Source organism: Pelobates fuscus, chromosome 1, assembly GCF_036172605.1.
Source record: "Pelobates fuscus isolate aPelFus1 chromosome 1, aPelFus1.pri, whole genome shotgun sequence".
Classification (NCBI taxonomy): Eukaryota; Metazoa; Chordata; class Amphibia; order Anura; family Pelobatidae; genus Pelobates; species Pelobates fuscus.
The window spans coordinates 95,487,043-95,514,215 of NC_086317.1; the positions used below are offsets into that span (position 1 = coordinate 95,487,043).

General features: G+C 40.3%; 2 protein-coding genes across 5 annotated transcripts in view; one reads left to right on the plus strand and one right to left on the minus strand.

The window, feature by feature from the left end:
• LOC134606101 (5' exonuclease Apollo-like) lies at nucleotides 1-25,967 on the minus strand. 4 transcript variants are annotated; one of them, XM_063450090.1, is made up of 5 exons: nucleotides 25,867-25,967; nucleotides 24,490-24,694; nucleotides 24,081-24,246; nucleotides 23,679-23,861; nucleotides 1-1,087 (listed from the first exon to the last, which is right to left on the minus strand). In XM_063450090.1, the coding sequence occupies exons 2-5, from the start codon at nucleotides 24,676-24,678 to the stop codon at nucleotides 33-35; spliced, it is 1,593 nt and encodes a 530-aa protein (XP_063306160.1). In that variant the 5' UTR covers nucleotides 24,679-24,694; nucleotides 25,867-25,967; the 3' UTR covers nucleotides 1-32. The 4 variants fall into 4 exon arrangements, with proteins under 4 accessions (XP_063306160.1, XP_063306162.1, XP_063306161.1 ...); XM_063450092.1 differs by lacking the exon at nucleotides 25,867-25,967 and adding an exon at nucleotides 25,456-25,503; XM_063450091.1 differs by lacking the exon at nucleotides 25,867-25,967 and having other exon boundaries at nucleotides 24,490-24,777.
• AP4B1 (adaptor related protein complex 4 subunit beta 1) overlaps nucleotides 1-27,173 on the plus strand; it is a 210,929-nt gene that overhangs the window by 148,190 nt on the left and 35,566 nt on the right. The window lies entirely within an intron of this gene.

Consider the following 27,173-nt stretch of genomic DNA (forward strand, 5'->3'; position numbering starts at 1 on the left):
AAAGAATAATATATTTCTATCTTTTTCAAAAACTAACAGAGCTCATCATTTGTATGAAATTTCTTAAAGTATTTCTCAACTTGATTGTGAAAGTTCTGAGGTCCAAAATTAGTCTGTTTTTTTAATGGCAATATCGGCAGGTGACTGGCTTCTTGTAAGTCCAAATACGTGATTGACAATGTTGAATTTGGAGTGCTACTTGTGGAGCCTATTACAGATATAACCTCTGGTGATGTCTCCGATATTAAAGTACCATTCCTATGTTTAGGGGACCAAAATATTGTGGATGCCATTTCAAGTATGTTATCTTCTGAGCTATCAGCAATGTAAGAAGTTGAGATTTCGAGTGAAGTTCGGTCTTTATTATGTTCTATCACAGTAGATTCACACAAAGGCATCTCAGCATTCCTTGTACTCATGAAAGTTACTCCAATTTCTTGTCTTTCTTCCAAGTCAGCCTCAGTGTCTGATAAATGTGCCATGCTTTCCTGATTATTTTGAATGCTACAAGAGCCAACATTACAGTATGGCCTTTTTTCAGGCGACTCAAACTCAACTCCTCTTGCAGCACGCTTGGGAAAGGGAACTTTAAACAGATGTAAAGCTTCTTCCTTTCCCTTTAAATGTTGATTTTTCATGAAGGTTTTCACAGATTCTGGAATATTCACTTTGTGGGGTTCTTTTCTAAAACGCAAATATTGTTTGAAATGAGGCTCACATTGCTGGGTTTTTACTACAGGAATAATTGAATATGGTTTTAGCCTTGATACAAATTCTGTAAGTTCATCAAAGGCAGAATGATCAGAGTATGGAACAACATGCACTGCCCTGTGCCAAACTTTGACTTTTCGACTGGTGGGGAGAATTGCAATAGTGGGACAAACGCGATTCCATTGAACCATATTAACATAAGTTACTTCTGACTGGTCAACAACATGGATTCTGCCTGCTTCTCCATCAACAGTAAAAACATCTTCTAATTCTAGGATTTTGAGCAATTCCAATCGTTGAGGGCTTACAACCACCCACGATTTAAAGGTCTTTGCCAATTCAACCAAAAGCGACTCTTTTCCAATGCAGTACAGACCTGGAACATGAAAAAAAAAAAGGCTGTTAGACTTCTGCAACATTGATGGTTCTTGTATTACAGTTCTAAAAGACATCGCACATGAACATCTAATTTCAAATTGTAGGTACCATGAATTTCACATTTATTAAAAGACCACTATAAGCACCCAGACCACTTCAGCTCAATTAAGTGGTCTGGGTGCCAGGTCCACCTAGGGTTAACCCTGCAGCTGTAAACATAGCAGTTTCAGAGAAACTGTTACGTTTACCTATGGGTTAATCCAGCCTCTAGTGGCTGTCTCATTGACAGCCACTAGGAGGCGCTTCCGCGCTTCTCACTGTGATTTTTACAGTGAGAAGATGCCAGCGTCCATAGGAAAGCATTGAGAATGCTTTTCTATGGACTAGCTGAATACGCGCGCGGCACTTGCCGCACTCAGACGATGACGTCCGAAGGATTAGGAGAGGAAAGGTAAGTAATTTGACCCTTTCCTCTGCCTAGAGCCCAGCGGGAGGGGGACCTATTAATACTATAGTACTAGGAAAACGAGTTTGTTTTCCTGGCACTATAGTGGTCCTTTAATCATAATAAGTAGTACTGTTTATTTCCCCAAGTCTAAGCTGAGCTTTATTAAAGGGTAGATGCACCTCTGGGACATGGGTAATGCATTTTGGAAAAGTATGTCCTACAGCAGGAAATGCACCTATGATATCTCTGTCCCACTAAAAAGCCCTGACTGCTGTAAATGTGAATTTATCCGATATAGTTTCTCCCTCCCCCTTGTTTAAAATCATACATTCCTCTAATATAAGCACTAAGTGAAGTCTGCTACAATTTTGATCTTTATTTGGGTGAGTTACAGATAAAAAAATAAATAATAAAATAGCATCACAGCAGTCATTCGGAATATTAAATGTAAAAAAAAATAAAAAAATTATATATATATATATATATAAAAAAATTATGTGGGCAAGAGAAACCCCTCTGTGTGGATTCGTGGCCACCGTTCTATTATCAGGTTGGCATATGTTACAGTAAGAACTGACACTTGCAACGTATACCAGTTGCCATGGCGACAGGGCTGGTTCCCGCATTACCACGGCAACACGTCTGACGTCGCCACGTGATTTTGGCACGCTAGGTGGGCAGAGCACATCTTACACATGCGCAATGCACTTGGTGGGACGCCAGCGGTCCTTAGCTCCAGCTGGAGTGAGTTCACCAATTATGTTTTTTCATAAATATTGTATATGGATGGGTTTATTATTATTTATATAGTGCCATCACATTCCGTAGCGCTGTACAATGCGTGGACTAACAGACATGTAATTGTAACCAGACAACTGGACGTACAGGAACAGAGAGGTGAAGGGCCCTGCTCAATGAGCTTACATTCTAAAGGGTTTATGGTTGTATATGTATTTTTTGATCCTGAGGAAAGTCCCATGGGGGACTGAAATGTTGATCCTATTTTTAATGAATACCCAATAAAGCATTTTGGATTTTAAGAAGACCGTGAGTGCAGCCTTATCAGTGGAATTATGTTTACATGAGCCTCATGTTTACATGAGGCATTGGCACCCAGCATTACATTACTTTATTTGCTTTTGCTATTTTAGGGTGCCTTTATGCTGTAGTAACTTTATATTATGGTGCCTTTATACTGTGGTGTGTTTATACTATGGTACTTTTACACTGTGATGTCTTTAAACTGTGGTGCATTATGCAACTGTGCCTTTACTGCCTTTTATACTGTGCTGCCTTTAACTTTTGGTGATTTTTTTTTGCACCTTGTTCACCTTTTACTTTATTTCTTATGCTTCCCTTCGGTCATGGAGATTTATTCCCAGTTCCCTGGGTGTTCAGGGGCCATGCATGCTGCAGACCGAGCTCTTTGCCCGGTCTCTAAACAGCAAATGCACTTGGAAGACACCTGCGCGTGTGCAATTTGTGTCTGAAGGGCCCAACACCAATGACTTGCATTATGGGACTACATATTGTGGCAGCCATTTTGGATATGGGCAATTGCCAGAAAGTACCTAAAATGAAGGGAAAATGACTGTAAACATCCCAAACTTATTTGGAAAGTATTTGCAGGTTCTCCCCGCATAGGAAAGTGCTGCTTCAGCTAGTTTTAAATCTGTTTGATTTTTCTTTGTTAAAGAATTAGACAGTGCCCCCTTTTCACTTTAATACTTAGCCACATGTAAATTTTTTTTGTTTATTTTATGTCTGAATCTACCATGTTCTAAATGTGATAGAAATGCAGTGGTAGGAAAACCGTTATGCATTGCCTGTATTCAGAAGGTAACCTTTTCAGCTTCACCTATACCTGCGCAACCACAGGACATGTTGGCATAGCTTACAAAGGAAGTTGCATGGTATTTTCTGAATCTACACCATATTTTGGTTCTGATGGAAAAGCAGTGGAAGGAACACAGTTATGCACTGACTGTCTCCATAAGGTAGACACTTCAGCATCACCTATACCAGTGCAGCCACATAACAGGCGGGCATGACTACCATGGAAGTTCTGATGTGTTTGAAAGGCCTTAGAGCTAAGAGAAGAGGCCAAACTTTACCCTATGTAGGAAGGTACTTCCACCCCCTGGACTATACCACCTGAGGTGGTTGCACCGATTTCCAGGGTAGCCTGTGGGACAACTCAGCTTTTTTACGCAAGCCTATGAATGAAAAGTGGATGCAGACCTGTCCAAATTATACGCCTGTCGATGCAGGTTGTCTTCCAGCTGTAGCTTTCACTGCTGTTTCTAGAACCATGAAAAGTGTGATTATCATTGCCATTTATATAATGCCAACACATTCAGTAGCGCTTTACAATATTATTAGAGGGGGAATTTAGCTATAAATAGGACAATTACAAGAAAACTTACAGAAACGGTAGGTTGAAGAGGGCCCTGCTCAGACGAGCTTACAGTCTATAGGAGGTGGGGTATAAAAACACATTAGGACAGGAATTAGCAAGCAAATTAGGTGGAAGTGAAGCAGAGCTGGAGGAGAGAGTAGAGTGCAGCCCTTTAGGAGAGAGCAAGAGACAGGTATGTGAGGTAGAGGTTAGTCTGGGAGGCCATAGGCTTTCCTAAATAAATGGGTTTTAAGGCACTTCTCAAACAATTGAAGAGTCTGATGGCGAGAAGAGGCATAGCTATGGATCTTTGAGGAGATATAAGAGGGGCCAAGATTATTTAGTGCTTTATAGGTATGGGTTAGCACTCTGAATTGACTCTTAGAGTATACAGGAAGCCAATGTAAGGACTGACAGAGGGGTGAGGTGTGCGAGGACCAACTAGAGAGGAAAATCAGTCTGGCGGCAGCATTCATTACAGACTGTAGTGAGGCAATACGGCTATTGGGAAGACCAATTAGGAGAGAGTAACAATAGTCCATGTGAGATTACTAAAGCATGGACAAGCTCTTTAGTAGCATCTTGTGTACGAAAGGGGCGGATGAGGGCAATGTTTTTAAGGTGGAATTGGCATGATTTGACAACAGACCGGATGTGAGGCTCAAAGGGGAGGCCAGAATCAAAAGTAACACCAAGACGACGTGCTTGTAAGGATGGGCTGATATGGGTACCACCAATCTGAAGGGAGAGCGAGAGAGGATGATTAATATTAGGAGGAGGAAAAACAAGAAGTTCTGTTTCAGAAAGGAGGAGAACAGAGATAGAAGAAAGGCAAGAAGTTTATCCATAGCTTTCCCAAACAGCAGCTCCCTTTCAAATAGAATGGCGTAGAGGGCAGATTAAAGATCTAAATGCTACTGTGCAGAGAGCTATTAAGAGCCAAGATTGGAGATGCAGTCTGGAGTCTTCAGGTTACAAGTGACTTCTTCACAGAAGCTTCCCTAGATGTAACTAGGATACTCTCTCAAACAAATGGCTTTAACTATAGCAGCTAGGAAAGCATTATGGTCCTGCTTCAGGGATGATGACATCCTCAAAGTCTGTCCTCTATGCCATTCTATTTGAAGGGGAGCTGCTGTGTGGGAAAGCTTTGGATACATCTATTGAAAATGCAGCTGAGGGCTGCAAGGTATTTGTACCTCAGGACTGAAGATCCAAGAATCCTGGCTCCTTGGGGTCAGGCAGAAAAACCTCCAGTGACCAGCATTTCTGAGATACATGGAATTACTGACACTGCAGGGTATACTCCAGAGGTAACTCGTGGAGTTGGTAAACCTGCCTTTCAAGGTTCCAATAGAGCTATGCAGCAGTCATTTTGCTCTTCAGTAATGAACTGGTGTCTGTCCACTAACAGCCTTATTTTTTCTGAGCAAATATTCCTGGGCTCGGTCCCATTCTGGAGACTTGGGTGGTATCCATAGTCCACATTGATATAGATTGGAGTTTTTCTTCTGACACAGGGGTCTATACAAACAAGAGAATTCAGACAGATGAATCACAAGGTATAGCACTGAAGAAATATGTATGAAACCTTCTGGACAAAGATGTGATTTCTTGGGTCCCTTAACAGGAGTGGTTCCTGGGACAATGAGCGCCTCTCTTCTGGTGCTAAAAGAAAAGGCACATGGAAGCCTATACTGGATGCACATTGTCTGGACCATGTTACACAAGGTCTGTTGATAAGGGAAGGAATATTTCCATCCAATTTTATGGAATTACAAGTCATTTTCAGGGCTCTTTTTCACTTCAGAAGCTTGCTGAAGACAAGTGTGTCCAAATTTGCTCAAATATCAATGCAAATGTAGCCTATATTAATCATCAAGGTGGGTCTCACAGCCTCCTATTGATGAGCGAATTACAGTCCATGATGATCAGGGCACAAGAGAACAACCAGGGGCTCAGAATACAATGGCCGATTACCTGAGTTGAGTAACAGTGGACAAGGTGGAATGGCAACTTTGATCCAACGTATCCTTAGGGTTGACTCAAATTTGGCTGATACCCAATGTAGATCTGATGGCCACTTCTCAGACCTACCAGGTCCAGAAGCATTTTTCTAGTTTTTTGGATCAGAATTCTCAAGGTCAGGATACGCTGACTCAAATTTGGAATCAGTCTGGTGTACATATTTTTCCTGTTTTCAACTTTCCTAAAGAAAATTCAAAAGGACAGTGGAAGGCCACAAAGACTCTAAATACCTATGATGAGTAAGATGAATCTGGAACCTCCAAGGGAAATTCTAGTACGTCCAGACCTATTACAAGGTCCCTTGACACACCAAGATCCTTAAGCTCTGGTGTTGATGCGGGTGTCTTTAGAAGTATAGGCATCCCTGAAATGGTCATTAAATACTTTACAGATTACAAAACTTGGCATGCATTTGTCTGTTGGTCTCAATAATAGAGGTTGAAATTACTCCTCAATCAGGCCTTGATATGGTCTGCATTATACACCTCTAGAGGAGCACAGATTGGCACTTTCCACCTTGATGGGTACCCATTAAGCATTGGAAGATCTGGTGCTTTGCTTCATGTAAGCAGCAATTAAATTCAAGCCTCCACTAAAGGTGTTGAAGCCAATAGGTGATCTACCTCTGGTCTTACAGGCTCTGACTAAACCATCATTCGAACCTCTAGCAGGAGCTTCCGTGGGGTTAACACAGAAAGTGATGTTGATGGTACCTCAGCAAGATGAATGTGTAAACTCCAGGCTGCTTGATCCTGTATACCTCCATTCACTGAATTTCAACAGGATATGTTTGTCTTGCATTCAGCACCGGAGATCCTGCCTTAGGTGAAAGCTTATCAATGCCATTCTCTACCCATACCAAAGGATTTCGAGGCACTCTCCACTCCTGCAGTTGCAGCATCATGGGCTTCCATGGCAATGATCTCTGCTGAAACTTTTGTAAAGTTGGCATTTGGACCTCTTTGAACTAGTTTGTCCAGCATTACATACTGGACGTTAAAGCAATCATTTAGGAGCAATGTGGACGTTATGTCCTTAACTCAGTTCAATCTTCTAATCTATGATGAATGGAGTCGATTATTTGATTGGCAGTTGTTTATGTCCCTCCCTGGTAAGCTTGGGTATTCCCATATGTATATGCTGCCATGATTAGCCAGGAGAGAGGAAAATTCATACTTACCGTAGTTTTCTTTTCCGGCTATTGTTAAAGGCAGCATATACATATTGGTTAGCTTATCCCCTTACAGACAGATAGATTTATTTATTTATTAAATAAAACCAGGGGGCTGGCAAAAAATAATAATGGGTGTTAGTTACATTATACTTTTTTTAAATCTGTGGACATTAACAATTATATTTATCTAAACAGCTGTCATTTCTCTCCCTGGCTAAAAAAATATACCCAAAGCACAATTGATGAGAGTTAGAAGGAACTGCACAGACCATAGCACTTTTGAAATTCAGGCCATTAAGATTAAACAGGATTTTATAGAAAAGGGGTATGAGGAAACTTCCCTTTCCAATACGATTAAAGTAGTAAGAGCCATGGAAAGATCTTCTCTGTTGGAATACAAACCTAAAAGTAGTAACAAAATTAAGAGTTTGCCGTTCATTTGTAACTTTAATCAAGAAAGCCATAAAATTAGACAAATAATTAACAAACACTGGCCTATGTTAAGGAATGATCCCATGTTACACTCCATTTTACCAGAGAGACCACAATTAGTGTACAGAGGAGCTCCTAACTTAAAACGAAAATTAACACACAACCATATCAAAGAGAATACACCCACCCCTTTCTTTCAGAAAGAAGGTTTTTTCGGCTGTGGACAGTGTTTAGCATGTAGGAGCACAAAGACACATCACAGAATTTCATGACCCAAAAGGAGAAAATAAGTACAAGATACGCCAGATGATTACGTGCTTTTCCAAAAGAGTCATATGTTTTAAAATGCTCGTGCAATTTATTTTATGTGGGCAGGACAAAACGCCCCTTGCAAACTCGTATAAATGAACACATTAGAAACATTAAAAAAGGCTACGATAAACACAGTGTTTCAGAGCATTTTAATTTAGTACATAACAGAGACCCCCAATTTCTAGAATTTATGGCAATCCAAAAAAAAAAAAAAAAAAAAAAAAAAATCACACTTAACTGGCGAGGGGAAGATGAAATCAGAAAATTAGGTAGAATAGAAACAAAATGGATTTTTAACCTTAACACTTTGGCCCCTGCAGGTCTAAATGCGGACTTTGAGCTATGCCATTTTTTATGAAAGAAACCACATATACATACTAATCACCAACATCCGTCTTCCACTGGTTTTAATACATTTTATTTATTTCATCTTCTCTGCATGCTTTTTTATATAGATGTGATACCACCTTTTAAAAAAAGAGAGCCACCAAATATACTCACTTAAGGCAAAATCCATATTAAATAGAATATATAGGGGATAGAATTCTCCAAAAAAATGAATAATTAAATGTGTATTTGGAAAATATGTTTTTTGCAGAAAATAGGCTTTATGGATAGAATGCACATTCAAAGCACAAGTCACTTTTCTTCCCACTATGTTTTAAAAACCTGCATGATTTTTACTTAAGAGGTCTATATAAAAAGGTTTCATTGTGTTTTAAAGATAAGGTTATATTCAAAACGAAGCAATAATAATGAAAATGCAAAAATAGGATTGCAGAAAGTCTACCTGCTTAATATATAAAGATACATAAAACAACAACATTTAACTATACACACTCTTTTCTTTTATCTCTGTTTTATTACCACATATGAGCCAAATAGGCTCCAAATATGGACGTGGCAATTTTCCACAGTTCGGACTATATTTCCCATAAACGACCGGACGAAAACCGGAAGTGACGCGCTGAGCGCAAAGCACTATGGATCCTGTAGTGCCGAAAAACCGGAAGTGACGCGACGGCTTTTCAGCCACGTCAGGTGACCGGAAGGATCATTCCGATTGGAAGGACGCATTTTAGGCGGGGTTTTGGAGACTTAAAAGTACAGAGCATCAAGAGGACTTTTACAAGCTGACTGAGGAAGCCGTTTTTACCGGCGAAACGCGTTTTAGCTTTTAAAGTGGACTCAACATTTTACTGGAAACCACTAATACTTATAATATAATTGTTCTAATCTGTTTTTTATTTTCTAGAAAGTATTTTATATTGATTATTTATATATTGTAATAAATTCATCTATTTTATACAAACCAACTGTATCCAGCACCAGTGATTCCAGGGAAGGGGCAGTGTCACCCCACAAATTGACACTAGGTCTACATACTTAGAGCCAGTTACCAAAAGGCTCTAAACAAGGTGAGCATTTTAATCTCATTACTTAAACTAACAAAAACTGCAAAGGATGCTACACTTAGCTCGATAACTCTGTCTTTTATATACCTTGTGGAGAGGAAAATACACCATCCACCGTGGAGAAGAGGGGTCGTGTGATCTACCTTTAAAAAGACACAGACGTGCACAAGTTTAGAGCCTAATTCACTTGAAAAGGCTCTAAAAATGTGAGTGTAGACATATCTGTGAACTCACTAAAATTTTCAATCACAGTGTTTAACATACTGCACAATTATTTGTATATATTTTTGTTTTCTTTTGTATATTCATTACATTGGAGAATATAAAGGATACCTGTCTTAGAACTACAGGTAATTTACTGTGATCTTATACCAAACACAGCGCTGCACTCTTAAAAGGTAGAGGACCCAAGGGGTGGTAACACCAATTGGGCCTGAAACCTTTTTTGTATCTTGGTGATTATCTTTGTATGGTGGGTTTCTGAGGAGTACCCACAGAGTGTTTTTCAGCAGCTACAACCCATTGTCTATATCTACAACTCAGCGCCATATATTCCACACCTATTGTATAAATATCCATTTTTTAGTTACATTATATGATCATACATTGCATAAGCCTGCCACAACGTCAATGTACCCCATCTTTGGCAGGTCCTACTCCAATGGCTTAATGTCTTTATATAAAATTTTTTTTTAATATATCCAATATATACACACACACACAACATACAAAATACACAATCCAGCGCACTTGCTTATTCACTAAACATTGATTTAGAATCTTACAAATTGTAATGGTTTTATTTATTTGAGGTGTTTTTAAAACTATTACAAATCTATAAGATTTGAAATCATTGTTTAGTGAATAAGTGAGTTTGCTGGATTGTGCATTTTGTATGTTGTATATATTGGCCACATCACCACCCCATAATGTATGCATGTTCAGGTGAGTGCAGCCCTTTCGGTTTAAATATATTTGTATATCTCTGAAATAAGTGGCAAAATGTTTAAAGCAGCTAGAGGGGTGGCAAGCATAATAGGCAAACAGGCAATTAAAGGGAGAGTTAGCTTAATAGTTCCAATTTATGTGACTGGGTTATATTTACACTATATATTGGTTATTACAGACTATAGGATGATCTGTATTTGATCATTTTCTTGGTTTTAGGTATAATTACACAGTGATAGATTGGACATACTGCAAGGAATGTGTATATTTGCAGTGTGAATTGTATGGACATTATCCCACGAGTACAATGATGCCCCCTCCCCCATGAGGTTTTGTTTGCTGCATCTATATTACCTATGTTGCCTTTGAGACCGTATTGCAGCCCAGGAATTAAAGTTACCCCCATCATGGCATACCATTTGCAAAAGTAGATAACCTGGGGTATGTTCCATCTTTTTAGTAGCCACTTCATCACAAACTCTGGCAAAAATTACTTTAACCCTTTAAGACCGGAGGGCGTACTATTACGCCCTATTCTAAGCGGCTCTAAACGCCGCCGGGCGTAATAGTACGCCCTCCGGTCTTTTGCTACTTAACCGGTCGCCGGCGATCGCGGTTGGGGGGATGACTCCCAGGGAGCCCACCGCAGCACGTCCATCCCCCCTCCCCCCCCCCCCCGCCATGTGAGTGAGGTCCTTGCGAGGACCTCACAATCACATGGCCGGGTTAGCTGCCTGCTGCATTGCCAGCAGGGGGACTGCCCGTAATGACAGGTAGTCCCCCCCCCTGCTGGCTGGAAATAAAATTAAATTAATAAGTATATATAAAAAAAAAAAAAAAAAATTTATATATATATATATATATATATATATATATATATATATATATATTTTATTTAAAAAAGTGTAAATACGTAAAAAAATGTAAATTAAAAAAATTAAAAATAAATAATTGAAAAATATATAGATGTGTGTTATTTCGTTCTAACTGTATTGTGATAATATATATATTTATATCAAAATACACGTAGAACGAAATTATATATATATATATATATATATATATATTTCGTTCTACGTGTATTTTGATATAAATATATATATTATCACAATACAGTTAGAACGAAATAACACACATCTATATATTTTTCAATTATTTATTTTTAATTTTTTTAATTTACATTTTTTTACGTATTTACACTTTTTTAAATAAATTATATATATATATATATAAAACTAACAATAATTATATATATATATATATATATTTAATCAGTATCAGTCTACGTGTAATTTGAGATATATATATATATATACACACATATATACACACACACACACACACACACACACACACGTAATTTTTTTTACAAAAAAAATTAGCGGGACCTGCCTGACAACCCATGCCGAAAGTAAAGGGAATTTAATTTGCTAGTACTATATTTAACCCTATAACTTTCCAAGACACCATAAAACCTGTACATGGGGGGTACTGTTCTACTCGGGAGACTTCGCTGAACACAAATGTTAGTGTTTCAAAACAGTAAAATGTATCACAACGATGATCTCGCCAGTAAAAGTGACGTTTGTTTGCATTTTTCACGCACAAACAGCACTTGCACGGACGATATTATTGATGTGCTACTTTTTACGGCTTTGAAACACAAATATTTGTGTTCAGCGAAGTCTCCCGAGTACAACAGTACCCCTCATGTTCAGGTTTTATGGTGTTTTCAAAAGTTACAGCGTCAAATATAAGGCTTGTGTTTCATTTTTTTCCCACATTAAAATTTGCCAGATTGGTTACGTTGCCTTTGAGACCCTATGGGCCCAAGAATGAAAATTACCCCTATGATGGCATACCATTTGCAATAGTAGACAACCCAAGGTATTGCAAACGGGGTATGTCCAGTCTTTTAGTAGCCACTTAGTCACAAACACTGGCCAAAACTGGCATTTTTCACACACAAACAAATACTAACGCTAACTTTGGACAGTGTTTGTGACCAAATGGCTACTAAAAAGACTGGACATACCCCATTTGCAATGGTATGCCATTATGGGTGTAAATTTAATTCCTGGGCTACTATACAGTCCCAAAGGCAACGTAACCAATCTGGCGAATTTCAATTTCAAATGTAACGTGCTATATTTGACCCTGTAACTTCCCAAAACACCATAAAACCTGTACATAGAGGGTACTGTTTTACACGTGAGACTTTGCTGAATACAATTGTGTATTTTATTGTAGTAAAAGCAAACAGTATTATGACATTGACAGTTAAAATGTCATGTAGAACTAAAAATATAAAAATATTATTTTCTCCCAATTTTTTCATATTAAATTATTTTTCATAGCTAAATATGTGATATTGAATGAAAGCCCTGTTTCCCCTGAATAAAATATATAATAAGGGGGGGTGCATTTAATATGAAAGGTGAATTACGGTTGGACAGACATATAGCGCAAATGCCAGGTTTTGTTTACGTTTTGTTTACAACGTGTACATTTGGCTCAGTCCTTAACCCCTTAAGGACAGAGCTTCAGAAGCTTGTCTTTCACTTAATGACAACGGCATTTTTTGCATTTTTTGCTATTTGCGTTCAACTGCAATTTGCATTTTACTAATTTATTGCACCGACACATATTATATACCGTTTTTTAAAGGACAGAAAGGGCTTTAATTTGATGTAACACATATATATATAAATGCTTATTTATTATAAAAAAAATACAGAAATATGCAAAAAAATGAATTTTTGTGTGTTTTTTTTTTTTTTTTTACAGTTTTTGCAATAATAATGTGTACATAATTAGTGCAGGTTAAGGAAAGTAATTAAAAATAAATTCATTTAGTTGTTCTGAATTACAGAATATATAATGTGTCTGGGATTTTAAGTTTTTTTTAGTAGTTACAGGTCACAAAGCACAAGGAGTAAAATAAACTTTTTATGTGGAGCGATTTTAGAATTTGGTATGTTTGTCTTGTAAGCCTAATAGCCATAAAAGAAAACAAAATTGCCACACAAAAGTATATATTTATATAAAGTAGACACCACAGGCTATTTACCTAAGGTTGTTTTGACACTTTCTACGTAGCCATTTCACCGCCAACCTCTGCTAAATATTGGAGTAAAATTGTGTTTTTTGGGGGTTTTCGCACACAAACTTATAACAAAGAACTTCTCATGTGTATTTTGTAAAGTTGGTGTGTGCTATTCCTGTACAAAGTTTTATTATGTGTTCAGTTACTTCTGCTGAGTACAACGGTACCCCCATTGTATGTCTTTGGCACTATTTCGTGAAGCTACAGTGCCATATAGGAGACCTGTCCTTTTCAGTATTCACAGTATAATTTTGAGAGACGGATTTAATGAGCCTATGCTTCCATTTGGGGTATTATAGTAGTTTGACTGTTCAAAAAAACCCCACAAAGGCCTACCATTTGTAAAAGTAGACACTCCAGGGTATCTCATAAGGTGCATATTGTGCCTTAACATGCCCCCATTTTTTTACCATTACATGCCAAAGTATGTGGTAAAAAATTATTTTGTGCATATTTTACATACGGATTGCATTTTTGCTGGGCATTTTGTATATTTCATGTGTGCCACTAAGTTCAAACCCCCCAAATTATGCTCAGCTAAGTCTTCTGAGTAAAAGGACACCCCCATTGTATGTCTATGGCACTATTTCGTGAAGCTACAGTGCCATATAGGAGACCAAGCCATATCAGTTTTGACCGAACTTTGAATTTTGACGCCGGGCCTATGTGCAATTTCCAAGCATCTTTGCAGGTTTTAAATTCAAACTACCCCACAAAGGCCTACCATTTATTAAAGTAGACACCCCAGGGTATTTCAAAAGGCATATTTTGAACCTTAGCGTGGGATCATTTTTCCGCTAGCGTGTACCAGGTGTAGTGGTTATAAGCGTTTTTTTTCTGCCTTTTTGGCACACAAAGTGAGTTTGCACAGTATATTTTGCAAACCATATGTGTACTACCACTGTATAATACTTCATATTTTGCTCAGCTATGTCTGCTGAGTACAAAAATACCCCCGTATGTACCTTTGCCAGGTATATGTGGACATCGGAGGGGCACATTTGGGACACAGCCATTCCATTTTTTTTCAAATTTTGAATTTTTACGCTGTGCCCATGTCCCATTTTAGAGTATTTTACCAGGCTATATAATCCAAATACCCCATAAAGCCATACCATTTCTTAAAGTAGACACCCCAGGGTATTTCAAAAGGCATATTTTGAACCTTAGCGTGGGATCATTTTTCCGCTAGCTTGTACCAGGTGTAGTGGTAATGAGCGTTATTAAATGTATTTTTTTACTTTTTAAAACTATTTTTTAAACTTTTGTTTTGATTATTCATTTTTTTTAAAGTTTCCTAAACTTTCGTAAAACTTTTTTTTACAGATTTAACATTTTTCTAAGCTTTTTTTTTTACGTTAACCCCTAACTAGCAGTAAGCAGCACTAACAGTAAATTCCCCATTTTCCCATAACTCCCACCCACCCCAGCTAGCAAAATATTTAATTATACAATATTTAAATTAGTTAATTAAATAAATTTAACCGCTAAGGGTTAAAAAAATAAATAAAAGTTAATAGTCAGGGGTTAAAAAAAAAAAAATTAGAACAGTATAATACTGTGATCTGTATTTTGATCACTGTAGGCAGTGATCGACTGGCAGGGAAGGGGTTAATTTTTATTTGGACTGGGTAAAGGGTTTATTTTTTTATTTTTTACTTAAATGTTATTAAAACTTTTTTTTAACTTAATTTTTTAACTTTTGAAAGCTTATTTTTAAACTTTTTTTGACGTTAACCCCTAGTTAGCGTAATACTAAATCCCCCAATTCCCCACTAACTTCCACCCTCCCCAGCTAGCTAAATTTATAATTTTAAAATATTTAAATTAATTAATAAAATAAATTGAACCCCTGAGGGTTAAAAAAAAAAAAAAAAAAAATCAGATCTTAGTAAAATGTAATCCCTGCCAATTGATCACTGTAGTCAGTGATCAATTGGCAGGGAAGGGGTTAATTTTTTATTAAAATGGGTAAAGGGAGGTTAAAGGGGGGTGGGATTTTAATTTTACTATTTTTTTTTCCACCAGGGGGCAGGATCACTGAAGATCCGTCTCCCTGCACTTCACACAGAACCAGGAAGTGCAGGGAGGCGGAGGTGAGTATAGAGAGCACATGTGCCCGCTCAGACATGCTGTCAGAGCGGGCACATGTACTCTGACAGCCCGATCCGGTGCTCCCGGTCTGCCTCTAATGCAGAGGCAGACCGGAGCACCATTAACCCCACGATCGCGGCGATCTGGGGTTAATTTTAACGGGTGACGGACAAGGTCCGTCACTCGTCATTAACGCATTCCCCTGAGTGACGGACCTCGTCCGTCACTCGTCGTTAAGGGGTTAAGAAACAAAACAAAACACAAGTAGTGGGTTGTTTCCTCTTATGTGGACAAGAAGCTCTGTAAAAAAAAAAAAAAAATAATAAGGAAAGATTTAAATAATCCCGCCTACTTGATAATAAAAGTCAGCTTCCTCCTTCTATCCAGTGTTCTCTAAATAACCATACAGAGACCAAATACTGCAAAATATAATTATCTAATGGGAGAGAAAAAAAAAAAACCCAGTACTGCCACTTTACTAAGGAAAATAGAATTTACGGTAAGTAAAATTACTGTTTTTCCTGTTTGCCATGTATTCTCCATGCTGAAGATCATGGGTTACTGGAAGGATATTTTCCATACGGTAACGTTGTTATGGAATGTAGGCGTTTATTACCTTGAGATCAAGTGTAGGACGAAAACTTTTGTCTGTTTTTTTGGACGAGAAAAAGTCCAGAGTGTACCCCTTGGAACTTTAAAAAGCATAATTAACATGAGGCATTTTAAATTAGAGACTTCTCACCTCAAAAAAAAAATCTCACTGCCGTGTGGGAGGGCTGGTGACACTAAACTGATACTGGCGACCACCCCTAGTGTCAGTAGGGTTATGCACAGCTTTATATGCTGATTTCTTTGAATTCCCAGTGGTAACATTTGTTCAGATACGCGCATATGCACGATCGGAACGTCAGTGGAACGCAAGGCCACCTGGCCATGCCCTACACTGCTGTGTGCAGGCGCTTTGCCTGCTTCCAGATTGGTGTTGTAAGTGGCAGCACTGAAACAAGCGGGATATAGCAAGATCCCCAAAGGGAAAACGTTGGGAAATTTGTATGCCACAGCCGGAAGCACCTTCCGCCCAAAAGCGGCTTTAGAGGAGGAGAATATGTCCAGCATGTAATGCTTAATAAAAGTGTGGAATGAGGACCAAGAAGCAGCTTTACAAATATCTTCTGGGGAAGTCGATGACCTTTCAGCCCAAGATGTCGACATGGCTCTGGTAGAATGTGCCTTGACGGGAAATGGAAGGGAGATATTGCTAGAGTCACAGGCCAATTTAATGGCCTCTGTAAGCCATCTGGTCAATGTAGATATGGAAGCCATCTTGCCTTTAAATGCACCTTGAACGTTGACACAAAGATGATCTGAAATTCTGAGTGGGGCTGATCTGTGGAGGTATATATCCAAGGCCCTTTTAACATTGAGGCAGTTCCATTTCTTCTCTTTGTCTGTAGAATAATTCTAGCAAAAGGAAGGAATGCAGTTTTAAATGTTAAGATCTCGTGTAAAGATTCGAAGGGAGGATTGCACATTGCCCTAAGAACTACAGATAAATCCCAAGTAGGGAAATAAGATATACGAGGACGTTTAAGATAAAACAGACATGGCAGAGCAGAGAAGTCGCACGGCACCGAAGCTCCGGCGATTTCAGCCAAAAAGCGTACTAATTACACCAACAAGCCTACTCAAAACCCGGGCACACATTGGGGAAAGGTGGCAAAATCAGCATGGGTCGGAGATCCAAGAAGCAAAAACCCGATCAGCCGAGGCAGAGCCTGGATATCGGGGCAATGTGGAGGCAAGCACGCGAGGCGACAAGGCCCAAGATGGCCGACCACGCGGAGACTTACTCTGAACTCTCCGATGATTGTTCCCCAGGGGAAGATACGCCAGAAATACCGAACCTACCTGCGGTCATCACCAAACCTCTGGATCCTGGAGGTACACCAGTCACCACATCGGTGCTGAAATCCCTGTTGGCGGGCCTCCAGAACACGCTGCAGGCAGATATGGCCGTTATTCGCACTGAGCTACAGGGGAACTACCGGGAGGCTGGGTGCACTAGAAAACACCTCAGCAGCGCAAGACAACCGCATCACCTCCATGCAGACAGAGATTGCGGGCTTAAAACACAAAAACGAAGAAGAATTTGAACGGCGGTTCGCCGCCATGGAGGATGCTCGTCGAGCTCAAAACCTGAAAGTGCGGGGAATACCCGAAGACATGCCGGCCGAGGAACTGCCGCACTACGTGCGCCGGCTATTAACGGAGCTACTCACATCGAAACAGGCTAAAACCATACACCTCGAGGATGTGTTCAGGGTCCCAAAGCCGACCAGGGCACCAGCGACGGCCTCCCGCGACCTGATCATCCGCTATCAACACAAGAAAGACAAGGCCGCAACACTGGCAGCGCTTAAGAACTGTACTCAATATACATTTGAAGGACACTCACTTTCATTTTTTGCAGACCTAACTGGTGGCACGTTGGCATGGAGGAGGTCATTAAAACCCCTCACATCAATTCTTAGGCAACAGGGCACACCATACAGATGGCGCCTCGACCGGCCCCTACTCGTTTTAAAGGGCGAAGAAAGGTACGAGGTACACAACTTACAAGGCGCACGAGACTTATTACACACGCTGGGACTGCCTCAGGAGGCCATAAGTTGCACAGCGCCCCCAACAGACACCGGACCAAGGCATAGATGGGATCCGGAGAGAACCAAAACTTTTATTCCTCGACAGCCCAGGCGGGGCTCCCCCGAGGCGGCTAACACTTGAGATCCCCAAGGACCCAATGTCTGCAGCTCGTACGCATTGGGACAGGGTGACAAACACCAAAAAGCATTGTAGTTAAAGACCTTCAGACTTTACTTTGTTGATTTTAGATGTTACTATGTTTAGTTAAGCAAGTTCTCTAAGCAAATGTTTGCAATGCCAATTCTCTGCTCTTACCACACTCAATATATGTATCTCGATATACATTAGGCTTCTACTCCCCCCCGCGTCCGCTCTAAACCCTCGTCGACCGACACCCGAGGAAGAACTGAGGGACGCGTAACACCTTACAGCTTGCAGCCAGACAGAAGACAGGTACACGCCAGGTCAGACTATTAGCTGCATATACTACACGATGGACAGCATGGTACAAACCCTAGCGACTAACACAGGGAATGACGCTCAGGCATCATAGTTTAGACGCCCCGCGACACACAAGCTAGCTTCTATCCACTAAGCGAGGTATACAGCACTCTTGACGCTATTATGGTAGGAAAGGTCCCCATTATGTTCTCCTGTACGCAACTGAGGGAAAAGCAAAGTCTTTCGTATAAGCATATACCATGGCAGTTAGGGTGACGATCCGGTCCAGCTAGACGCCCTTTAAAGTAGCAAAAGAAGACATGTAGCTCACCCTTATTATACAACGGGCACTCTCTCAAGCGAGACCAGATGGTATACTTACTTATTGGCCCATATCTCCTCTTCCGCATCATGGGTTTTTTTTTTTTTTTATGTTTTTTCTTTTCCTTTTTTCCCCACACACCTGACAATATACTGTGGATGCTTTTAATTTGCCTAGCTTGCAATATACTCATAGACCGTCATTATTATTATATAAAAATGTGCAGACCTTTTAAGTGCCATATGTGTAATGTATGTTGAAAATGCGCACGTGACTGCTATTGTGGCACCACGGCATACCTGTGCACCCTTGCACGCAAAAAATAAAGAATTTAAAAAAAAAAAAAAAAAAAATGATAAAACAGACATGAAGAATCTACGAATAAGCCTATTGGATGCCAAATCTTTTACCAAGAAATAACAGAGGGACGAAACTCGCACTTTCAGAGTTGAAACACTAAGGTCTGAGTCGAAGATGGATTGTAGAAAAGACAGGATGCAAGGTATGGTTGACCAACAAGCCTCAATCTCTTGACAAGCACCATTGTAAGAATTTGCCAAATCCCAAGGTAAATCCTGGTAGTAGAATTGCGAGTGGAGGACAGGAGGGTGTCACAGATGACATCTGAAATACCCTGCTCTTTGAGAATTAAACTTGCAGCAGCCAAGCCGTCAACCGAAACATCCTTAATGTTTCTATTGGGATGTTTGTGTTTTCCAGTAAGAATAGAGAGCAAGGAAGAACCCAAGGAGAGACCGCCATCTGATTGAGTTCTGAAAACCAGCTCCTTTTTGGCCAATACAGAAGGATTGCTAAAATCCTTGCCTGCTCATATTTGTTGAGCAAGATGTACACCATCTTGAAATTCCAAGGGACTGAGAATACATCCAGATTTAGAGGGAGATCTTTCATAATGGAAGCAAAATGTATTACTTTTGCGTTCTGTCTGGTGGCCATAAGGTCCATCGCTGGTAGACAAAATCTTCTATGATCCTGAATGTTTGAGGATTAAGGAACCACTCTGTCTGTATGCAGCGTTGCTTGCTCAAATTGTCTGCCACTATTTTGTCTGATCCATTAATGCAAATTGCTGACATTGACTCCAATTCTACTTGAACCTAATACATGATCTGTGCACAAAGCCTTTGGAGGGATTTTACCTTTGTACTGCCCCAACGGTTTAGGTAAGAGACAGTTGTGAGATTGTCTGATTGAATCCTCACCAATTTGTTTCTTAAAGTGATCCCAGGTGAGCACCCCAACCTGACTGATGCATCTGCATTGATAGTGATCCAATTTCTTCGCTTGAATGAGAGACCTATTTTCATGAACCTTGATTCTTTTCACCAGTTCAGTTGATCTTGATTACTCTGGGTGAAATGTAGATTTCTTTGTGCAGATCTTCTACTCTTTTGCACCATTTTGACAAGATGTCTTGAGCTTACAGCCATAGGAACATGAAGATAAGCATCCTTGAGATCTATTTTTGCCATGTATTCTCGATGCTGAAGAATATGGGTTACTGAAAGGATATTTTCCATACGGAAACGTTGGTATGGAATGTAGGCGTTTATTACCTTGAGATCAAGTAACATGAGGCATTTTAAAGTAGAGACTTCTCACCTCAAAAAAATCTCACTGCCGTGTGGGAGGGCTGGTAACACTGTGAACTGATACTGGCGACCAACCCTGGTGTCAGTAGGGCTATGCACAGCTTTATATGCCGATTTATTTGAATTTCCAGTGGTAACATTTGTTCAGATACGCGCATTTGCACGATCGGAAACGTCAGTAGAACGCAAGGCCACCTGGCCGTGCCCTACACTGCTGTGTGCAGGCGCTTTGCCTGCTTCCAGATTGGTGGGAACGTAACATTTAGTGGAAAGAAAACCTTGCAGCTCACCTCCCGGGGAGCTTTCATGTCTGCATCTCCCTGGCATCATCCTGTGAGCCTCAACAGACTTTGGAGCGTCTTGTCCGTCCTGCTGTCAGGACAAAATGAACTGTGGAAGGGAGGAGGAAGCTGACTTATTAGCAATTAGGCGGGTTTATTTAAATTTTTACAGAGCTCCTTGTCCACATAAGAGGAAACAACCCACTTGTTTCAGTACTGACACGACAGGTAAAAAATTATTTTTGCATTTTTCACACAAAATCTGTACTTTCACTAATGATATAATCGTCACTGCATGTTGTAATGCTCTAAATTGACACATTTGTGTTTTGTGATGTCTCACGAGTACAACAGTACCCTCCATGTATAAGCTTTAAAGGATTTTGGAAAATTACAGGGTCAAATATAGGGCTTGAATATTAAATAATCTGGACTTTCCGCCTGTAAAAATAATACATTCATACATGTGTTTTTCCCCACATACTACTCTTAGGGATTCCACCTGGCTTTTACTTTATTGGCACAGACAGTATTTGAGGCTGCCTGGCTCGTGCCAATATTGCAGTGATATTACAGCAATACAAATGCTGTTATTTTTCTCAGTATAAACAAGAGATTACTATGCAATACCAGCACTGGCCAGTAGGGGTCACTGTGTGTGGGAAGAGGCAGTGATGGGAAGTTCCGGCATCTCCCTCCCTGCCTATCTATACTCACTGATCTGCAGGGGTGCAGCTACTGAGAGTCCAGACAGCAACTCCCACCCTGCAGAGACAGCCTACAGCTCAGGGAAGTAAGGGATGGGGGAAAGGCTGCAAGGAGATATACACTGAGACACTAAGGGACACTGGGATACATTATGGCAGACACTGAGACAGTAAGGGACATTGGGAGACATTATGACAGACACATGGGGACACAGTGTCCCTTGTCTCCCAGTATCCCCATGTCTCTCAGTGTCCCCATGTCTCCCAGTGTCCCCATGTCTCCCAGTGTCCCCATGTCTCCCAGTGTCCCCATGTCTCCCAGTGTCCCCATGTCTCCCAGTGTCCCCATGTCTCCCAGCCAGTGTACATTAGTCTCCCAGTGTCGCACTGTCCCCATGTCTCCCAGTGCCTCAAGTGTCTCAATGTCCCCATGTGTCCAAGCTAGTGTCCCTAGTGTCTCAGTGTCCCCATGTCTCCCACTGCCCCATGTCTCAATGTCCCCATGTCCCCCAGCCAGTGTCTCTAGTATCAGTGTCCCCATGTGTCCCAGCCAGTGTCCCCTAGTCTCCCAGTGTCACTGGTGTCTGTGTCCCCAGGTCTCCCCGTGTCCCCAGGTCTCCCCGTCTTCCTAGTGACACATACATGGGGACATAGACACATGGGAATACTGGAGGACACAGGGAGACATGGGGCATTTAGACACTGTGATACATAGGGTCACTGGGAGACCTGGGGACACGACACTAGGGGACACTGGGAGACATGGGGCACTGAGACACTGATACATAGGAACACTGAGACCTGGAGTAAATCGACACATTGGGGCACTGGGAGGAATCCATCTATACAGCAGAATCAAACTAAGTCGTTTTTTGGTGATTTTACAGCATTTTCTCTTATGTCACTCCTTGTGATTTACATCACGTGATGTCACCCATACATATTTAATTATGCAAATTAGTAAGGCCGGTATGTTTTTCCAAGAAAGGTGGCAACCCTAACTACTTTTCACATACTCTTATGTAGTAAGTATGGAAACTTAAGAGGGATGTATGGGAACAAAACTTGTGTGGACTGGCTGACAATGAATATAGTTAAAGGGACACTATAGTGACCAGAACAACTACAGCTTATTGAATTTGTTCTGGTTAGTAGAATCATTACCGTCAGGCTTTTTTCTATAAACACTGTCCTTTCAGAGAAAATGCAATCTTTACATTACAGCCTAGTGATAACTTCACTGGCCACTCCTTAGATGGTTGTTAGAGATCTTCCTGGGTCATGGCTGCCTAAAATGCATCCAAACATTCAGTGTCTCCTCCTTCTGCATGCAGACACTGAAATTTCCTCATAGAGATTCATTGATTCAATTCATCTCTATGAGGAGATGCTGATTGGCCAGGGCTGTGTTTGAATCATGCTGGCTCTGCCCCTGATCTGCCTTTTTGTCAGTCTCAGACAATCCTATGGTGAAGCACTAGGATTGGATCAGGCTACCTCTTCTGATGAGGTTAGCAGACTGCTTGTTTTTCTGAGTCTAACAGCATACAGAGTTACAGCTTCAGGCTTGAATACAGTAAGATTTGTACTATATTTATGGAGGCATGAGGGGCCCAGGAGGGCTAGATGGTGGTGTTAACACTATAGGGTCAGGAATTCATGTTTGTGTTCCTGACCCTATAGTGATCCTTTAAGGTAATGCTGACTTTGGTCTCTCTAACACTGTGGCATGTTCCCTTTCTTCTACACTCACTACATTCAGCTTTTCTCTGTCCCAGACTATATACCAGGATCTTCTGCCTGCTGTAAGAAGACAAGTGGACCAGCGAGTGCTAGGGGAGTGCTTTTGGGCATGTTTTCCCCTTTTGGCAGGTTACGTGATTTGTGTCAGTGGCACACCCTTTTACCCAGCCCATTGACTGGACACTGCTGTTAGGGGTTATGGATTTACTTGAAAGATGAAAAGATAAATTAGAGGGAGATTAGCATAGGGTATGTGTTTTCTTATAGCTGCTGTTTTCTTTCTCTCCAGCACCATCTCCATCAGATACATGATGCTTGGGAGTGTTTAAGTGTTTTTGGTCGATATGATTATGTTATTAGGCCCGTCATAATTGTCAGCACCAGGCCCACTGGGCTGTTAATCTGGCCCTGGTTATAAATCGTGGAATATAAGTTTGTTTCATATTAAAAAACATTGCCAAATAACTTTACCTAGCATACTTACCGATCACTATATCATGTTCTGGATGCTTTTCAATGATTTCTTTTATCTGATCGGTTGCTTCCTGGCGAGAGGGGAGCAGTATAAAAGGGTCGCAGTTTGTATTGTCCAAATACAAAATATCAATGATGCTTTTGTCTTTTAGTGGTGGACAATCCAGCATAGATGGGCTATAGCGGAAATCACCTATACAGGAGATTAAATTGTTTTCAGTCATACAGTGTACTACAAAAAACATTCAAGATGAAAAACAGAGTGTGTGTAAGCATAGAATGAGTAGTGGTGAACGAATGGGAGAAGAAAGTGAACTCACATTTTGGTTTCCATACATATTAGGAAAACTAAGTTATGGAAATTTAAGTTGTCAGATATTTAACACTCACTTAACTTGTGTAGGGCATTTACCTGTGTATAGTATTGTACCAAAATAACCCTCAAATAGAAACATAACAGAGCCTGGGCAATGATTGGCATCGATTAATGTAACAGTAACTGTTTCTTTCCCAATGTCATCCAAAGGCAGCATATGACACTGTCCAACTTCCAAAGGCTTGATCCATTTACTGTTAACCTGCGAGACAGCAATATATGATTCGTCAAAACCTGTAAGCATACATTTATTTTTGCTATACTTTTAAATTGTTGCACAAAGTGCATTTGACAGATATGCACATAACATAGAAGAATGGAGAACATCAAAACGGGAAGAAGAGAAAGAAAAAAAAAATCATGATAGGGAGATGTAGAAAGCATAGGAAATAAGAGCAAAGGTTAAAAAACGTATAAAGTAATGAGCCCCAGGATTTTCTCCTACCTGCAGCTTATGTTTGAGGACCTTTGCAGTGACTGGTGAACAGTACACAGGATGCTTCCATGTAGAAGACAATCCCACAGTATGGTCGCTGTGCATGTGGGACAGGAAGAAGAGCCGTACATGATTGCACCTCCTGCTCTGCCAGAAATCCACAGCAATGGGGGTCTCTGGGATTATTGTACCATTCATCTTAAGTATCCGGCAGCTAAATGAAACATAAAATACAAATTCTGGAATGCCACTTTCTTTATACTGTTTCAGTCACTGTATTTCAATGTAGATTTCAGTGCATATGTCAGACGTTTGAAACGCAAAAAGGCACCCACAATTAGTTATTAACACCAGAGGCTGGGTGTAACCCCAATTCAGGGGTGTGAAAAAATAAAATAAAAAAAGCTACTTGCCGCAGGAACTAAAATAGTAGCCCAATCTACTTACCCACACAAAATAATTTACGTTTGGGAAACCTGCTAAGATCCCTGGATCTTGACATGGTTAATCATCAAACTGCATGTGTGTGAAAAAGCTGAGCTATATTCACAAGCTTTGTACTCAGTTACCATAATCATTCGTTTAACTAAAACTTTAGTTTAAGAATACACACACAACTGTTTGTATGTTTGCTTTACTAGCCACAGCCAGATCTTGGTGACCACATGGTTAGCCCCCTATTAATAACAAAAAAGCTTAACCAAAAACATATGGATATCATTAGATCAAGTTAGATCAATTGCGGTTTGTTTGATCTAATATAGAAGAAGCAATATTAACAAATATCTAATCTTTCATGTACACCTACAAGAAATGTATACACTATGTCTATAAAGATTGTTTAGCCACGGCCTGCCTATTGCTTCATCTATGTAAAAGCACTAATATTCTTCTCTTAGCTTCTTTATCTACCAGCTATTGTTTATATTCAAAGCATACCATATTGCCAAACAATTTACTAAAACATATCCTTACCAAGCACGTGAGCCCAATTGCTACCTGCTGGGTTAAATCCACAGGGGGTCCTTTCATAACCATAACATGTCAAAGAGTTTACATGGGAGCCCGAAAAGCTTAGGCTAATTTACCTAAATTGGGGGGAAAGTTCCAATTTAGCTACAATTTAGTCCAGCTTATCTTTTTTGCCAATACTGAGTAAAACCTTGTTCAGTTCTTCACCTTGCTTTAATGTTTATATCACCCCTTAAACAACACCCTCTGTATGTAATTTAAAGCAGTCTTTGACTAGCCATAACACCCTGCACACTTCCTTGTACCAATCTGGAATGTCTCAGGCTCTGCACATGGAATCACAGGCTCAGAGCGGCGCTCGTTTAATCCTGTCTGGCAGGATCAGTGTGCGGAGTTCGGCTACTCCTGTCTTACCATCACGGAAGTGCTGTAGCAGACCAGGTTTTCCAGGTAAGGGGTCAGAAACCCACCCGGGTACCAATACTGTGTGACCCGGGCAAGGGTGCAGTGAGAGAGGTGGGGTTAGGAGAGGTGGAGCTCAACGGACCTTCCCGCTTAAATATTAACCAGTTAGGCGTGGGGGAGTGGAGCTCTGTGATGATGTGTTATTGGGAGCATAGTGTGGTGGCTGAGAGTGATTGGGAGTGGTAAAGACTAATGTTCTCAGGGGAAGGAGGACGAGGCTATGCAGTGCAGGAAATTAGATGTCCATACCGGATAGCTAAAATAGAAATGTATTGCTTTGCTGACTGATAGTACATATGAAATGGGCCATCATATTATGGATTGGGACCGGATGATGGGAGCTGCAGTCCTACACACATATGGCATGCAACCTATGGCATCCTTTTGGCATTTTGTTTTGTCAAAAAGCAATTCATCCCATCTACTTTGATTAAAGGGACAATAATGTCAAACAACAAATGGAGCAAAATTCTGTGTTATTATTTATTATTATATGTAGCAGCCCTATTTAGCAGGGTCAGTCCCTATTCTGGGTCCAAATTCCTCTGTCCTTTTTTTTTTTTTCTATCCTAATATCCCTCTTTCCTAGGAGCTCCAAATTGTTGGTTTGTCTTAGTAAAAAATAGAGCCCCACAACTCTAATACTCACAGTAATGTGTCTTATTTCCGTTGGCGCCATTAGGACATGTCATTACGTCCGGACAGACGTGAACTTCAACAAATGTACGGTGTAATGACATGTCCTAACATTTGTGCCTCCACAACCCTCCCCCTGAATCATATTTACCACGCTGGAACAGATTGGGAGGACTGCCTGGGAATCCAAGCAGCCCCCCCAAAAGCCATACAGTTGTGATCGCGGTGACAGTTTCACAGCAATAATTTGTTTCATGGCCTGTGACATTATTTTCACTCTCTCTCTTTCCCCACTTTGATCTGAGGTGAGAGAGGCAGACAGATCATAGTTTTTTCTAAATAAATGTTCTATTTAACTCTTTTACTGCTGATCACAGTGCTAATACTGTGATTAGTACACTAATACTGTTTGTTTTTTTGGGGTGGGGATCAGATGTAAAAATTTTTGGTTAAACCCTAACTTTTTTTCTTAATTTAACCCTTACTAGTTTAAGAAAAAACTAATCTTTTAATGTTGATCGCAGTGTTTTATTTTGCGATCAGTCATTTATTTTCTTTTTTGTTTTTGGAAACTGTTGGTGGAAATAGGAATTGGGGTGTGGGTTGAGTATTTGTGTGTT

Bases quoted from the DNA above. Each gene is read 5' to 3' on its own strand.
- LOC134606101 (XM_063450090.1), bottom strand. From the start codon at position 24,678: ATGAATGGTACAATAATCCCAGAGACCCCCATTGCTGTGGATTTCTGG. The intron at 24,247-24,489 runs GTAGGAGAAAAT...GCTGTCTCGCAG, and splicing joins TCCTCAAACATAAGCTGCAG to GTTAACAGTAAATGGATCAA. The intron at 23,862-24,080 runs GTAAATGCCCTA...TCTCCTGTATAG, and splicing joins TGGTACAATACTATACACAG to GTGATTTCCGCTATAGCCCA.